At 44.4% G+C, this 17,495-nt stretch overlaps 1 protein-coding gene across 1 annotated transcript in view; it reads left to right on the plus strand.

Moving 5' to 3' along the window:
- The window catches only part of PRPF19 (pre-mRNA processing factor 19), a 498,552-nt gene extending 482,754 nt beyond the window's left edge, over positions 1–15,798 (plus strand). Inside the window, exon 16 of the mRNA XM_073596965.1 lies at positions 15,255–15,798. Within this exon, the coding sequence (XP_073453066.1) occupies positions 15,255–15,352 (98 nt within the window). The 3' untranslated portion in view covers positions 15,353–15,798. The remainder of the gene's footprint in view (positions 1–15,254) is intronic.
- The last annotated feature ends 1,697 nt before the right edge of the window (positions 15,799–17,495 follow it).

Below are 17,495 nucleotides of genomic sequence, written 5' to 3' on the forward strand. Positions count from 1 at the left end.
ACCTGAAGGTCCCAGGATAGGGCAGATAGCATCTAAAGCAACTGTTGTTTTAATTCAGATTCGTCAAGTTATTATTCAGGCTTGTGGTTTGAATAAAATGGTTTCTTCTTAGAGTGCACTTTACCAGGGCAGTAAGCGATTCATGGGTGGTGCGTTACCAAGCCTTTATGACTCAGATTCACAAGGCCGCCACTTGGTCGTCTATTCATACGTTCACTAATTTCTATCAGGTGAATGTAAGACGGCAAGAGGATGCCGCTTTTGGCGCAGTGTACTGCAGGCAGCAGTATAGGTCCTCACGTCTGATGGCGGTCTGCGTTTATTTGTGTCTCCCTCCCTCCCCTCAGTAGGCATTGCTTTAGGACATCCCACTTATTAATTACTATGAGCCTCTTTGTCCCGTGATGTACGATAAAGAAAATAGGATTTTTATAACAGCTTACCTGTAAAATCCTTTTCTTGGAGTACATCACGGGACACAGAGCTCCCGCCCCTCTTGTGGGACACAGTCTTAGTTCGTAGGGTTCAATATTTAGTTGGCACACCATTTGCAGCTATAACAGCTTCAACTCTTCTGGGAAAGCTGTCCACAAGATTTAGGAGTGTGTCTATGGGAATGTTTTGACCATTCTTCTAAAAGCGCATTTGTGAGGTCAGGCACTGATGTGGATGTTAAATGTTGGACACCCGCGCCTTGGTGATAAATGGTGATGTAATTGGGCAGCTGCTTTCAATACTGCCCCCCCCAGTGGGCCAAATATAAAGTGAATAAATAATGGACAGCACATGCTCCACCTACTATAGTGCTATCTTCGTTTAGAGCTGGCGGTTCCCTTCACCGTAAGAACAGTCAGCGGCTGTTCAGTGGACGTCCCCTCCCGCCACCCTCCGGTGCGTCTACCGACTCACCGGTGAGATGGAACCGACCGGCGCCGGATGTTGACGATAGAGATTTCCAGCGGGCCAGATGGTCCCCGAAATATATCTAATTCAAAAACCCGCGCTGGAGAGTTAACTCAAATAGTGAATAAAAGTGAATATGAATAAACAAAAATGTATAAAAATTAATAGGAAGACCGCAGCTGCTGCACAAAGGTACTACAACCTTAAAACAGTGAAAGATCTATAAAACAGCGCTAGCAGCCTATATTAAGCAATATACATCATAATAAACAGTGCCTATTGTATCAATGTTAGGAGAAAACAAAAACATAAAATCTAAAAGTGCTCAGGTGCTTCAGTGAAAAGTGCAACGGTGCTCCAAAACTTTTTAATCGGTGAAGTGGCTCCCCTTTGGTCAATTTTTACTGCATAGAGGAAGGTTCTATATTCCCTAGGGTATAAATAGATTATAATGGAACTGGAAGTGATGTCCTTGATGACGCCCTGGAGGAGGGGTGAAACACGTCAACGTAATTCTGGTTCGTTTTGACCATTGACGCAAATTTCCATCTCCGTGTAATGCACGCCATTCATCGGCGAACTCGGATGGTTTTTTTACTGATGCCTGTTTTTGCTAAATATCCTGTAAGTTGTGCATTGAATGCGGTTGATAATTTGTAAATCTGTTTCCCCATCTATGGAGTGTGGTATATCCTTCCTGTCTTAAAATGTCTCCCTGCAAGATTTTACTGAGGAACCATCCAGCATATCCCCAGATCATTTGATCAATGCCTTTTTCATTCCAGACTGCGAAGCTGAGGATCCAATAATTTAGGTGAGTGGGGACACCAAAGGGGGATCCATTTCACCAAATCAAAGGTTTTGGAGCATTGTTGCACTTTTCACTGAAGCACCTGAGCACTTATAGATTTTTAGTTTCTTTATCAAACATCATGGGACAAAGAGCCTTAAGTAATAACTTAATGGGTTATAGGCCACCTTCAGGTGATGGACACTGGTATACCCAATCCAGGAAGTTCACTCCCTGTATAACCTCTCCTCTTTCCAGGAGCACATCAGTTTTTTCGCCAGTGTCTAAGGTGTTGATCATGAGTGAAGATGTGTTCTGAGGAGCTCCAGGAGGGATCCATGCTGGATTTAAATGGCCTCCATAGACCAGATCCATCCAAAGTGGATGGTACTTGGGCCTCGTATCTGAAGCACGAGGTTTTGCCTGTAACGCCCCTTTGTAGGGCTGGACCCCGGGACCCAGGACTTTGGTCATGCCATCATTACCTAAAGCTTTCCTGGTGGGATGCTTTTTACATGTCCAAGGGAGTGGAACCCCGATATAAAGGGACCCGGTCCTTGAAGGTTTGCATAACGCAGCCCGCCGTGAAGGTTGGATTGTCTGTTAATTCAGCAAATCCTGTGGCAGGGATAAGGTAAGGGAAGAAACTTGGGGACTAAAGTCCACCTATGTTTTCTTCTTTTAAGGGAAAAAATGTTGTCATGTCTTAATTCGTCACTAGAGGGAGTCTATGCACATACCTTAATCTGTTGTCTTCACTGTAAAGCTCAGTGTCTGTGGCCGCAGCAGCTTGAGCAGGGGGATTCCTCTCACATAGGAGATCTGCTAAATGCTTTTTTTCTCCCCCCTGAAGGAACTGAAAGGTAGGGAAACAGCGATGTACCCCCCTTGCATCAGCCCCCTCCCCCCTTCCGCGGGGGGTGCAGAGGTCCCGAATTTTGCTCAGACTGTTTTCTTTGCCTGCTGGTAACAGGGCTCTTCCTCTCCTCCTGTTATTTTGGGACTTTCCACCATCTCGTTTCCTGAAGTCAAGCGTTCCCAAAGACCTAGAGAAAAGACCACCTCTATTTCAGGCACTAGACCGATTAATATCTCAAGGGGTGATCATACAGATCCCCACAAAAGAGCAAGGTTTGGGGTTTTATTCAAATCTTTTTATGGTACCAAATGGAGATGTCAGACCCATTCTAGATCTAAAAAAATCGAAATCTGTTCCTGAAGATCCGCTCCTAGGAGAAGATCAGGTCAGTAGTTTCTATCCAGGAGGATAACGTCTGGCATCTATTAACATCAGGGATGCATATCTGCTTGTTCCTATATTTCCCACTCGCCAAAGGTTTCTGCGGTTCGAAGTAGAACAGTAGCATTTCCAGTTTGTAGCCCTGTCCTTCGGGCTAGCTACAGCACCCCGGGTGTTTACAAAAGTCCTGGCCCCACTTCTAGCCAGGTTAAGGGCACAGGGCATAACAGTCTTGGTGTATTTAGACTATCTATTGCTAATAGATCAGTCGTCGGCTCATTTGGAGCAAAGCGTACGCATTACAACCAGTTACCTGAAAAGTTTGGGTTGGATTCTCAACCTAGAGGAATCTTCCTTAATACCACTAAGAAAGCTCAAGTACTTGGGTCTGATCATAGATACAGCCCAGAAAAAGGTGTTCTTGCCTCAGGCAAAGATCAACTCCATAAGATATCTGGTGTGGACGGTCAGGTCCAAAGGCGATCCCTCCATTCGCCTTTGCATGAGGTTGCTAGGAAAGATGGTGGCTTCATTCAAATCTGTTCCCTATGCCCAGTTCCATTCAAGACTGTTGCAAAACAGTATCCTGTCTACATGGAACAAAACAATTCAAGCTTTAGACTTACCAATGCTGCTGTCCCCAAGAGTGTCCCAAAGCCTCAGTTGGTGGTTACTAACCCAGAATCTGCTGAAAGGAAAATCCTTCAGACCAGTCATTTGGAAAGTGGTAACGACAGATGCCAGCCTTTTCAGGCTGGGGAGCAGTACTAGAAAAGACAACTGTCCAAGGACAGTGGTCACAAGCCGAAAGAACCTTGCCCATCAATTTCCTAGAGATTCGGGCAGTGCACCTGGCTTTGAAGGCCTGGACTTTTCAGGTTACGGAATTGTCCTGTCAGGATCTAATCCGACAATGCCACAGATGTGGCCTATATCATTTACCAAGGGGGCACCAAGAGTCTCTCAGTGCAGAGAGAGGTGAACCATATTGTAACTTGGGCACGAACATTCCTTTCTGCCCATCAGCAGTCTTCATTCCGGGAGTAGAGTTGGCAGGCGGACTACTTGAGTCGCCAGCAGTTATTCCAGGGGGAATGGTCTCTTCACCCCAACATTTTTTGGACTATTTGCCAAAGATAGGGGTCTCCGGACGTAGATCTTCTAGCGTCCAGGTTCAACGTGAAGTTAGTCAACTTTGTGGCCAGAACAAGGGATCCACTCGCATGCGGAACGGATGCGTTGGTGACCCCATGGGATCAGTTCTCAATGATCTATGCATTTCCCCCTATTCAGTTGCTACCTTGACTTCTTTGCAGGATCAAGCTGGAAAGAAAGCCGGTAATTCTGGTAGCGGCAGCATGGCCCAGAAGGTCATGGTACGCAGAAATCGTAAAGATGGCAGTAGAGGGTCCACGGTCCCTCCCACCACGGCCAGATCTGCTCTCACAGGGACCGATATTCCATCCTACCTTACAGTCTCTAAATTTAATGGCTTGGCTATTGAAACCCACATTCTGAAGAAACGTGGGCTTTCTGGGTCAGTTATCTCGACCCTGATTAATGCAAGGAAGCCAGCTTCCAGAACGAAATATTTGTCTGGAGGGCTAATGTTTCCTGGTGTGAATTCAAGGGTTGGCACCCTCTGAGATATATCATAGGCAGAATTCTTGCCTTTCTACAATTAGGGGTAGAAATGAAGTTGGCCTTGAGTACTATTAAAGGCCAAGTCTCAGCTTTTTTGGTCTTATTTCAAAGACCGCTTGCTTCACATTCTTTAGTCCAGGGATTTTATGCAAGGGGTGATGCGGCTTATTCCACCAGTCAAACCTCCTTTGAACTCTTGGGACTTGAACTTAGTTTTGTCTGTGTTACAAAAACAGCCATTTGAACCGATACAACATATTCCCTTAGTCTTTCTGACCAGGAAGTTGGTTTGTTGGTTGCTATAGCCTTCAGCAAGGAGGGTTTCGGAATTGGCTGTTCTTTCTTGTAAAGAGCCATATTTGAATATTCACAGGGTAGTATTAGGCCCTCATCCAGACTTTTTGCCAAAAGTGGTTTCAGGTTTTCACCTAAACCTAAGAAAGCACAGGCAGCGTCGAAATCCACTGTCGCTAAGTGGATTTGGCAAGTTATAATTCAAACGTATAATTTAAGGGGTAAGATTCCACCTTTTCAAGTTGAGGCGTACTATAACAGGGTGGTTAGTGCTTCTTGGGCAGTGCGTCAGCAGGCCTCCATGACTCAGATCTGTAAGTCTGCAACTTGGTCTTTAGTACATACATTCACCACATTTTATCAAGCGGATGTAAGGTGGTATGAGGATATCGCCTTTGGGTGCACTGTGCTGCCTGGCAGCAGTATAGGTCCTCAAGTCTGGGGGTACCCTCCGGGTTGTGTCTCCCTCCTCTCAAGTAGCATTGCTATGGGACGTCCCATTAAGTTATTACTTAAGGCTCTGTGTCCCATGATGTATGATAAAGAAAATAGGATTTTTATAACGGCTTACCGGTAAAATCCTTTTCTTGGAGTACATCATGGGAGGTCCCTCCCCTCTTTTTGGGGTTTAAGTATATTGCTTTGCTTCAAAAACTGATGTGCTCCTGGAAGGAGGAGGGGTTATACAGGGAGTGAACTTCCTGGATTGGGTATACCAGTGTCCATCACCTGAAGGTGGCCTATAACCCATTAAGTTATTACTTAAGGCTCTGTGTCCCATGATGTACTCCAAGGAAAGGATTTTACAGGTAAGCTGTTATAAAATTCCTATTTTTCTCCTAACAATGATACAATAGGCACTGTTTATTAGGATGTATATTGCTTGATATAGGCTGCTAGTGCTGTTTTATCTATTTTTCAGATTGTCCCCGAAGTCTCTGTTAATTCAGAGGCGCCGGGCACGATGTTATGACGTCACGCCCGGACTCTGCATTTGAAAAATTCAGGAAGCTGAATCTTTCTTTTTTATATTTCAGGCTTCCCAGCCTAGAGGTGAGATCTGGGGACTTAGACCCCAGATGTCACTGTAAAGGGGACCTGTCATGCCATACTTCTGTTACATGGGATGTTTACATTCCTTGTAATAGGAATAAAAGTGATTTAAAAAAAAATGTAAATACGTAGGTCGCGCCCACATATGTAAACGGCGTTCAAACCACACATGTGAGGTATCTCCTAGAGCGAGAGCGATAATTCTAGTGCAAGACCTCCTCTGTAACTCTAAACAAGTAACCTGTAAAAAAAAATTTAAAGCAATCTTTAAAATTTTTGAAGTACTGAAGTGTGGAGCCATTCCACAAGTGTTCGCAATTTTAAAGCATGACATGTTAAGTATCTTATTTACTCAGCGTGACATCTTTCACATTACTGACTTTACTGTTTTTTGGTTTTTTTTTTAATGCATTTAACAGTGTTTTGTTTTACCAAAAAAATGCGTTCGAAAAATTGCTGCGCAAATACCGTGAAAGATAAAAAGTTGCAACAACCACTATTTTATTCTCTAGGGTCTCTGCTAAAAAAAAAACATATAATGTTCTGAGTAATTTTCTAGCAAAAAAAATGTTTTTTACATATAGGAGAGAAGTGTCAGAATTGGCTCGGTAGGCAAGTAGTTAAATTAGATCTATGTCAAATACCAACTTGTGCTGGATTAAGTTTGTTAAATCTAAAAAAATAAATAATGGACAACACTTGCTCCACCTAGTACGGACTGTACAAATACCCTCCAAATGACCCCTTTTCATATAGTAGACAGTCCAAGGTATTTAGTAAGAGGTATGGTGGCGTACTGATTTTTGGAAAAACGAAGAAAAAATGTATTTTAACTCTCTTCATGACTAAGGCCTATTTTTGACATTTGGTGTTTACAAGTTAAAATCCGTATTTTTTGCTAGAAAAATACTTAGATCCCCAAACATTATATATATATTTTTTAGCAGAGAATCTAGAGAATAAAATGGCGATTGTTGCAATATTTTATGTCACACGGTATTTGTGCAGCAGTGTTTTAAACACAACTTTTTGGGAAAAGGGACACTTTCATGAATTAAAAAAAACGAAACCGTAAAGTTAGCCCAATTTTTTTGTATAATGTGAAAGATGATGTTACTCTGAGTAAATAGATACCAAACATGTCATGCTTTATAATTGCACGCACTCGTGGAATGGTGACAAACTAAGGTACCTAAAAATCTCCATAGGCGATGCTTTAAAAAAAATTTTACGGTTAGAGTTAGAGGAGGTCTAGTGCTAGAGTTATCGCTTTCGCTCTGACAATCTCGGCGATACCTCACGTGTGCTTTGAACACTGTTTACATATGCGGGCAAGACTTCAGTATGCATTTTCTTTGCTGCGTGAGCTTGCGGCGACGCGCTTTAAAAAAAAATGTCTCTTTATTTTATTTTAATTTTTTTTTTTAAATGTGATCACTTTTATTGCTGTCACAAGGAATGTAAACATCCCTTGTGACAGTAATAGGTGATGACAGGTACTCTTTATGGCGGGATCCCTCCTTTGCACTTCAAAGTATTCAGATCGCCGTTTTCGGCGATTCTGAATACTGTATATTTAAACCGGCCCCATTGGCAGCCGAGTAAACGGGAAGTGACGTCATGATGTCGCTTCCGTGTTTACAATTAGGAGGCTGGAACAAATCCACTTACGGCTTAGTTCCAGACTGTCACTAGCCGCCGGAGGCGGCGGATTGTTGATCGGGCCTCCCGGTGGAACGGGAGGCCTGGTAAGAGGGGGGGGCTTCCCCTCCTCCGGTATAACAGCCGAGCGGCTTTTAGACGCATCGGTTGTTATCGCTGGAAAGCAGATCGCCAGCTCTAAAAAAAACAGTACCAGGATGATGCCCGCCCGGTTTGACCCCCGAAGGCCTCTTCTCTACAGATCTGCTATCTCAAGGCCCTCTCTTCCACCCTGATTCACAGTCTCTGGCTTTAACAGCATTGCTGTTGGAACCCAAGTCCTAAAGAATAGTGGATTTCTGAGTTTGGGATTTCTACATTGCTGAAGTGCTTCTTTTTATTAGCTCAAGCCCAATTTTATCTCCAGTTCTAGCCAAATGCATTAAGTAAAAGCAGAAGGCAGCACATCACATCTAGCCATTCATTTTAAAATCCTACATTAAAAATTTGCACTTAAATGAATGTGTTCCACATGCCACTGCCGGGTGCACATTCTTTTTATGTTGGATTTAAAAAAAAAAAAAAAAAATGTTCTATTCAATGTGCTGCCTTCTGCTTTTACGTGTGCAGCTGGAGGGCCGGAGTTGCAGGATTAAAGTGGGCTTGAGATGGGAATAAAAAAAAAGCACTTAAGACCCACGTATTTAAGGGGTCACACCTTCCGGTGAGTTTATTCATGAGTGGGTGTGCTTGGCATGATCATAAGGACAAGAGCACTGTGCTTGCACATTGTGGATTAAAACAAGTGATTTTCATGGACACTAAAATGTGCATTGGCTACTTTGACTTTTTAAGCCCTATTCAGGCCTAGCAATTTGGAATTGTGGGTAGAATCAGATTCTAAATTGCGGCAAAACATGCGGTGTGCACTTGGATGCCATTCATTCTTAATGGCATCCCAAACGTGGTGCAATTTTACTGCGATTGTTGCGCATCTAAAGCGCACAGCAATCTCAGCAAAACGTGTGACAAAATAGCTTGAAGCTTGTCGCCCAAAAAGATGTGTAAGCTTTTTTTTGGCACAGTAAACATAAACGCACATAGGGCAGCTCATTCAATTGAATCCAGTTACCCTATTTGTGACATTTGGAAACATGTGTAAAGCATTCCAAGAAAATTGCGAGCCGGAACGCATGTTCTACTACAAGAGATGCGAGAGCCCTAAAGTGGTTGTTAAGTCACTCTAAACTGTATACACCATCAGCACTACCTCCTATTGTAGTATCCCCCTCTTTGTGTGATTTATAAAAATAAATGCTGCAAATACCTAATTTCACTGCCGAGATTGCGATCACATGACCAGCCAGCTTTCTCCTTTCCCCCTCTGAGAGATGCAGCGGGTAGTCCTGAGATTCCCCTGCTGATGTCAGTCTGGAGGGGAGGGGGAGGAGAGGGCTGGCTGGTCATGTGCTCACAATCTCGACTGTTAAATTGGGTATTTACAGCATTTATATTTATAAGTCATACACAGTGGGGGATACCGCAATAGGAGGCAGTGCTGATGGTGTATACAGGTTAGTGTTATGAGAGCAGCAGGAGGGGGGAGGGACGGCTCACACAAACAGAGGGGAAGGAGGAAGGCGACACACAGGAGCAGATAGCGGGCTGCTGAACCTAAACTGACCACGGTGTTGGGGTCAGTATCCATGATACATCGTGGTCAGTTTACAATGGGGAGGGGAAAAACGGCAGGATAAGCCAGGAGTTTTTTTTTAGGTGTTACAGGGGGCCAAATGACACAGCACAAGCACTGTGTCATATAACATGCTTTAAAGGAGCGGGAACCTTTTTTGGGGGGGGCTAACAAACACTTTAGTGATCCCCTTGGTAGATATATCACCTGAGGATTTAATTGTTTAACAAGATTGCTACATTTATGGATGATGCTTATAGTTGCACAATTATTGTTTGCAGACCTATGCTTATATATGTAGATATCACGATTAATTTTTTAGTTTGAAAATAGCTTTTCATGTTTAGCGCTGTGTATATTTTTTTGTACACGAATCCCCAAAAAGTCCAGCAGTGTTCAAAAACTTTACATCTCAAGTGCTCATCTTGTGCACATCAGCCACCGCTTGTACTGAATAGTGAACGATTGTATATATGAGTAAATTATACAGTGCTGTTTAGCACTGCGATTTGAGTGTTTTTAAAGTGGTATGAAACCCAAAAGATGTAGCAGTTAGAGGGTTCAAACCAACCATTTAACACTGACATGTTGGCTTTTATTAGATTATGTAAAACCTTTGGTCGGCTTTTATTAGATTATGTAAAACCTTTATCCAAAAAGGAATCAAAACTTGCTGTAACTGCTTAAAAAGTGTTAGCTTGAGTTTGGCTTTAATTTGTGGAAGTAAACCCTCCTATCGTTTTCAGCCAAGGAAGCTGCCATCTTGGCCTCTGATAATTCTTCAACTGCCATAATGCTGCACATGTGATCAGTTATGACACCAGCCATTGAATGGTTTGAAAGTTTGGTTGAGAGCACATCCAATGTGAAAGTTAGCATTTCTCTTAAGTTCGACGTGCACAGCGCCTCCTTAATCTTGACCATTGGGTTATATCGCCTCTGCAGGAGTAGGACTAGGCAGATCAAAAAAACACCTGGCTACGCACATGGGCTATCCTCAGTCAGTCTATAGCCCCTCCCTGCTCTAGGTATTCAGTTTTTTTTCTGTCTAGTCAGGAGTAAGGACCTAGCTCCTTGCTGGGATCTTTTGGTCCGAGCAAATTTAACTTTTTGACTTTTTTTGTAATTCATTTTCTCCTGGGAGATCTGCAATCAAATTGCCGGGCTGGATCATCTAGATCCAGTGGTCTCCCCAGTCCAGCGAGAGCGTGCAGACCGCAGCTACGCATTAGGTCGGCCTCAACGGACGGAGGCTGGCCCGCGAGTTAAACGTCTCGCAGGGTCACATACGAACGGGCTCTGGTCCAAGCCCCAGCGGTCCCTTGGCCGACAGCCCCCACTTCAGTTGCGAGGAGTTCTGTCTGGAGGGTCACCTGCACCATGGATCGGTAAGTACAGTTCCCCTTTCCCCCTTTGTGCGGTTTGGGGTGGACGCGGGTACCCTCCAGGGTTGGTCGGACCTGCCTGCAGGATCCCTCCTCCCATCCTAAAGTCCCCTGGTTATACTGGGCTTCCCCCTCCCCCCACGGATTGGTGGGAGTCCCAGTGCAGGCAGGAGATTTCTGGGGGTCTCCCCTGCCATTTCCCTTCTGGGTGGGGTGTGTCCTGCCCTGGCAGTATGGGGGGGGGGTTGCAGCGGAGGCCCCTAGGTGCATGCCCTGCTGTGTGTGCAGTTTGGGGGTCCCAGTGCAGAGGGCACAGAGGTGTCCCCTTAAATGTTCACCCTGCCTGGTGGTACAGTACCTTTTTGGAAGGGAGGATCCTGGCAGCATGCTACAGCATGTCAAACGGCCGGCGGCCATTTTTGGGTGGTCTGATGACATCACGTCTTGGTCTGGCTAGTCTCTGGCTGGCGGCCATGTTTGTGTAGCCGATGAGGTCACGGCGGCCATTTTCCATTGGTCTGGCTGGTCTCCAGCTGGCGGTCATGTTTGTGTAGCCAATGATGTCACGGCGGCCATTTTTCGTTAGTCTAGTGAGACATTAGAGACTGCCAGAACCTCATGGAGATGCCAGAGCTCCTCTCTTCCCCCACTATGCTTCTCTGCCTGTCCCGGGATATATGAAATGGATGCCGACACTGGTGTTGCTGGGTCCGAATAGCAGCGCTCCTCCATTTGGTAGGGTGAGTCTTTGGTGGTCCTTGTGTATCTCTCTGCTGATAGGTACCCTGGTTATTGGGGTGTCCCTTAGTGGTGCCAAAGTTCCTTTGTACTACAGGGTTTTCTTGCTTATGGACCCTCAGGGTCACATCTCACCCACTGAACCCTTCATGGAGGTGGCAAGGTCCTTCAGAACCCCAGCTTCCCATGGTTGCGCTGTCCTTGAGTCATTAGTATCCCGGGTGGAAGTAGTGTGTGGGCAAAGACCCGGGAGGAAGCGTCCCCCCGCCTTCCCCTGCTCAGTCTGTCTCGTCTGATTCTGAGCCTGATGCCGCCAGGGACGTGGCCCGTCTGGGGGGGTTTAATATCTCGCCCCTGACCCATCCGATATTAAGGATGAGTCCTCTGCAGTCTCAGCAGCTAGTGAAAAAGCATTGGTGGATGCACTTGTTACTGCGGTGCGGGAGACTCTAAAGATGGGTGATGCAGCTGACAGGGCCACAGACGTGGCTGTGTCCTTTGGTACGCATAAGTCACCTCGCACACCAAGGGTGTTTTCTTTTCTGCCTTATTTTGATAGGTTTACCTATAAGGAATGGGAACAACCAAATTCACCCTTTGTGGTACCCAAACGTTTCTTAGTACGCTACCCCTTTGAAGAATCACTTTTAAAAAAAGTGGACTATGCCACCAGTAGTGGACCCTCCTGTTTCCAGGTTGAATAAAGCAACCATGATCCCAGCAGAGGAATCCTTTAAGGACCCAGCTGACAGGAAAGCGGAGGCTGTGGCACGCAGCATGTTTACTATGGCTGGCTTGGCGTTGTGTCCAGTCTTGGCCTCTGCCCTGGTGTCGCAGACCCTAACTGAATGGGCCAAGCTTTTGCACCAGGGTCTAGGTAGTGAGCAGGTTCCCGCTGCTTATGTTGATTTAGCGGACTTCGTCCATGAGCTACAGTATATTTGTGATGCAGCTCCTGTGCTGTCCAAGCTTTCTATTTCAGCGGTGGTGATTATAGACGTGTCCTGTGGCTTAAGAATTGGTCGGCAGACCAAGCCTCCAAAAAAGCCCTCATTGATCTGCCCTTTCAAGGCGACCACCTGTTTGGGGCTACCCTGGGTGACATCATTAAGAGTGTCACAGGGGGAAAGAGTACCTTCCTGCCTCAATCTAGGAAAGGGAAGGAGCAGACGGGGGCCTTCCTTCTCAGCCCATAAGAAATTCTTCCGGTTTCCTGGGACGACAGATAAAGCAAACGGATCTCAAGTCTTCCCCCGGAAGTTCCAAGCAATCTTGGTCTGGTAAGCCTGGAGCTGGCTTCTCCGGATCCACTGACATGACTCCTTCAGCATGAAGGTCTGTCCTCACCCATTGCTGGGGTGGGGGGGACATCTTCGCTGGTTCCCAGATTCATGGACCTCCTTCGTGAGCGTTGAGGGGGTCCACGAATTGAACCTTTTGGGGGTACCAAAGAAGGGGGACAGAATTTGTCCACTTCGGGGGGGCCCTGTGTCTCCTTGTGTGGGTATAATTCCTGTAAAGTTTCAGGTGATGTCCGAATTACCCAAGGTCCCCTCTAGCCCTGTCCAGGAAATTGGGCTACCTGGGTTTGACTCTGGAGTGAATGCTGACCAGGTTACTAGTTTTTATTCTTGAACGTTGGCCCCTTAAGCGCATTCAGTTCAACGGGAAGTAACTGAGGCTCGTAGCAACCTCGCGAGTTCCTCTGATAGAGGCTGCAGTTGTCCTAGTGTTACTGTGGGGCCCTCGCCTTCCTCTTCCATCCTGCTTTACAGTAACTGGTTTTAATGGCCTGGCCATTGAAAGCCAGGTACTGAGAGATAGGTCTGTCGGGATCAGTGATCCCTACTATGGTGAGGGCGAGTAAGTCGTCTTCTAGTAAGATATACCATCGTACACGGAAAGCGTACATTTCTTTGTGTGAGACGATTGGCGTTCATCCTCAATCCTTTCTTGTGGCTCGGATCTTGGCTTTTCTTCAACAGGGCGTTGAGCAGAAGTTGGCTTTGAGCACCATCAAGGGCCAGGTGTCTGCCTTAGCAGTCTTCTTTCAGCGACCCCTAGCCATTCACTCTTTAGTTCGTACCTTCATTCAAGGAGTCCGGCATGTGGCTCTGCCTGTCTGGTCTCTTTTGCTGTCATGGGATTTAAACTTGGTGCTATCGGTTCTCCAGAAACCTCCATTCGAGAATGTTTGGGAGATTCCCTTGCCTATGTTGTTCCAGAAGGTGGCATTCCTGGTAGCTATTACCTCGGCCCACAGGGTTTCGGAGTTGGCGGCATTATCCTGTCGTAGTACCTATTTAGTACTCCATAGGGATAAAGTGGTTCTAAGTCCCTGTCCATCATTTTTGCCCAAGCTTGTCCGACTTCCATTTGAATGAGGACATTGTGTTGCTGTCCTTGTGTCCCAAGCCGGCTCATCCCAAGGAATTTGCTTTGCATACCTTGAATGTGGTTCGTGCGATTCGGGTGTACCTGGAATCCACTGAGTCCTTCCTGAAGTCAGACTCACTTTTTTGGTTACACAAGAACCAAGAAAAGGGCTGGCCGCTTCTTCGGGTACCATCTCCAGATGGATCAGACAGACTGTGACTCAGGCCTATTCTATTAAGGGCTGGGTTCCTCCTTTCCCTGTCACTGCGCATTCTACTCAGGCGCTTAGTACTTCTTGGGCCTTTCGTCATCAAGCATCAATATCACAGGTTTGCAAGGCGGCAACTTGGTCATCAGTGCATACCTTCACTAAATTCTATAAAGTAGATATTTTGATATCTGCGGATGCTTGTTTTGGCCGCAAGGTTTTGCAGGCTGTTGTTTGAGGGGGGTTCCCTCATAAAAAGTGTTTTTTTTTCTTTAAATTTTTTTTTTTTTTTCAGATGGGGCTCCTGATACCCGGTTAAGGCTCCTGTGTCCTGGTTAGGGCTCTTGTGGTTAGCCTTGGGTTATTTTGCCCACCCCTCGTTTTTCTTTGGCACTGCTTTTGGACGTCCCAATGGTCAAGATTAAGGAGGCGCTGTGTCTGTCGATGAACGAAAGAGAAAATTGGATTTTTGTACTCGCCGTAAAATCCATTTCTCTGAGTTAATCGGACACAGCACCCACCCCTCTATGGAGTTTTTGATACTTCTATTACTGCTTGCTACTAAACTTGAATACCTAGAGCAGGGAGTGGGGTTATATTCTGACTGAGGACAGCCCATGGGCGTAGCCAGGTGTTTTTTGTTCTGCCTAGTCCTACTCCTGCAGAGGCGATATAACCCAATGGTCAAGATTAAGGAGGCGCTGTGTCCGTTGATGAACTCAGAGAAATGGATTTTACGGTGAGTACAAAAATCCCATTTTCTGGCATACCAGAATTGTAAGTGTTCTTTGAAACTATTAAATCGATGGGTTTACTCCCGCTTTAATGCAGCCACAACATCTGATTGATAAGCTGCAATATATTACATTTTTAGTTTTGGGGTTACTACCACTTTTTAAAGTGCGTTATTTTTTAATGAATTGCTTTGATTTATTTGTTTTACATTATGGAAGCCTGTTTTTTTTTTTTTTTTTTTTGTTTTTTCCCCCATCTGAGACTGCCTATGTGGAAAGCTGGTGGGTTAGTGAGCCTTATAGGAGGAGCAGTGCGGATTATTCATCACACTATAGTTATAATTCCCTAGTGTATGTAGTGAAAATGTTTTTAGATGGAAATATTGAATGCATTATCTACTAATGATATTGTTCAGTATTTATTCTCGCAGTATATTACATGTATTTTATTGTCTTCTAAAAGATAATTGGCACTGCGGCTTAGCATAGCACTGAATTATCTTTATTTTATTTTATATATTAAATGACTAAGCATGTAAATTTATTCTTCCACAGATCACAGCGCACTTACCACAGGCTTGGCATTTGGTCAGAATGCAAAGTTCCTAGCTTCAGCAGGAATGGATCGTAGTCTGCGATTTTACAGCCTTTGATCTGTCAAAGCATGAATATGCTGCATGAGGGCTCCTCTTGTGACAAAGTTCATGTTACATGCTTATAACTTAACACTTTTGTGCATGTGTACAAAACCTGTGTGATTACTGTGAAGTATTGGGGAAAATCGCAGCAATGCAATTCATACTCTTTATTTTTTCTGTACATTTGTAGAATTTTAGTTGGTCCCTGGGCTTACAGCTTTTCTTTATCCTCTTACAAGCAATTCCACAGAAGATTGCTGCAGATCTCTTTGGAACGTTCACTATTTTACTGTCGAACTTTAACACCATATGTAGTTTCCATGATTAGTTAAATGTGCTTTCCATTTTTCTTTTTTTTTTCTTTTTACCTTGCTTTCTGTCTAGTTTCTAATGTTTTCTTAAATGCTTAAAAAAATTAAAAAAAAAAATAAAATATGCATTAATGCTTGCATCTCTCTAAATGAAGTTGGTGTTATTACCTGTGTAGATGTTTCTGAGAGACGAATGTGGAAGTGGTAGAGTATGCTTAAAGTAGTGTGTGTTTGACTGAGCAATACAAGTGTGCACATACAGTTTATCATCTGGTGGATCCCTATCCCAGAAGGCCTTCTCAGTGGCGCAGGGGAAGGCCCTCCCAAAGTGGGTGAAGCAGAAGTTAATATATCTCCCCTTGGGAAGTAGTGTCCAGACCTATAAACTGTTGAGTCTGGGGCTGTGCCTTCTGTGTATAAGCCTTTAGAAACAAAGTGCTTGAGATAAATGGCCACATGATGGTGCTAGTGTACCACTAGTGCAATAAAGAAGCCATAATATTCTAGGTATATATCCAAGGAGCATATATCCAGAAACTCAAGGATCATATAAATAAACATTTATTAAAAAAACACAATTTTCCACAGTCTGAAAAGCAATGCTTGTAAGGTATACATGAAGGTTACCTCAAGGCATACATGTCAGCAGGCACAAGCTACACTATCTGCAAAGGTGGAAGAAATTTTCATAACTGCCAAGTCAGCCATAGGGTTCCAGGGAAATATGCTGATGTTATAATCCGACTGTTGCTGTGCAGGAAGCAACTTGTGCCAGTCTGGCACACCAAAAGTGACGTCAATGAAACCCCGAGACCGCTGAGAGAACCCCGCTGCCAATCTGATTTGTGAGGCTTGGACTGCAAGCATCTTGGTTACCATGACAATGTGTGTTGCGCTCCAGGGACCTTTTCAAGTAACCTTAATTTTTTTTTTCAGCTGCAGTAGCATTCATTTTAATTCAAAATGTGTGCATTTAAAGATTCTTAACCACTTGCTGACCAGGCTGTTTCTGGCACTTTTTGTTTACAAGTTTATATCAGTATTTTTTGCTAGAAAATTACTTAACCTCCAAACCTTCCTTTTTTTTTTTAGCAGAAACTATAGAGAATAAAATGGCAATCGTTGCAATCTTTTAATGTCACACGCACAGCAGTTTTACAAATGCAATAAATAACTTGTACTCTGACTGGTCTGGAGTGGTAAGAGGGGTACCCCAAGGCTCTGTCTTAGGACCAATTCTCTTTAATTTCTTCATTAATGATATAGCGGTCGGTATAAATGGCTCAATCTCAGTTTTTGCGTATGACACACAAATAAGCAGGGCAATAAATTTGCATCGGAATATAGAAATTTTACAGGAAGACCTGAATAAAATAATGGCATGGGCAACTACCTAGCAAATGAGGTTTAATGTTGAGAAAATGTAAAGTGATGCACTTGGGGGCTAAACCTATAAATGCAAACTACTCACTAGGGGGCGAACCTCTTGGGGGTCCTAGTAGATGACAGACTGAGCAGTAGCATGCAATGTTGAGCTGCAGCAAGCAAAGCCAGCAGACTATTAGAATGCATAAAAAAAGGGGATTTACTCCAGAGATAAAATTATAATCCTGGCCTTGATAAAACTCTGGTTCGGCCACATCTGAAGTGTTCTGGTCATCAGTCCTCAGGAAGGATGTGCTAAAGAGAGTCCAGAGAAGGGCAACAAAATTAATCAGGGTACCGGAGGTCTTCAATTACGAGGAACGACTAAAAGCACTAAATGTATTCTCCCTGGAGAAGAGACGCTTGAAAAGAGATATGACAGCAATATACAAATACCTCAATGGTGATCCTAGCATAGGAAG

This window comes from Aquarana catesbeiana, linkage group LG08 (assembly GCF_042186555.1).
Source record: "Aquarana catesbeiana isolate 2022-GZ linkage group LG08, ASM4218655v1, whole genome shotgun sequence".
NCBI lineage: Eukaryota > Metazoa > Chordata > Amphibia > Anura > Ranidae > Aquarana > Aquarana catesbeiana.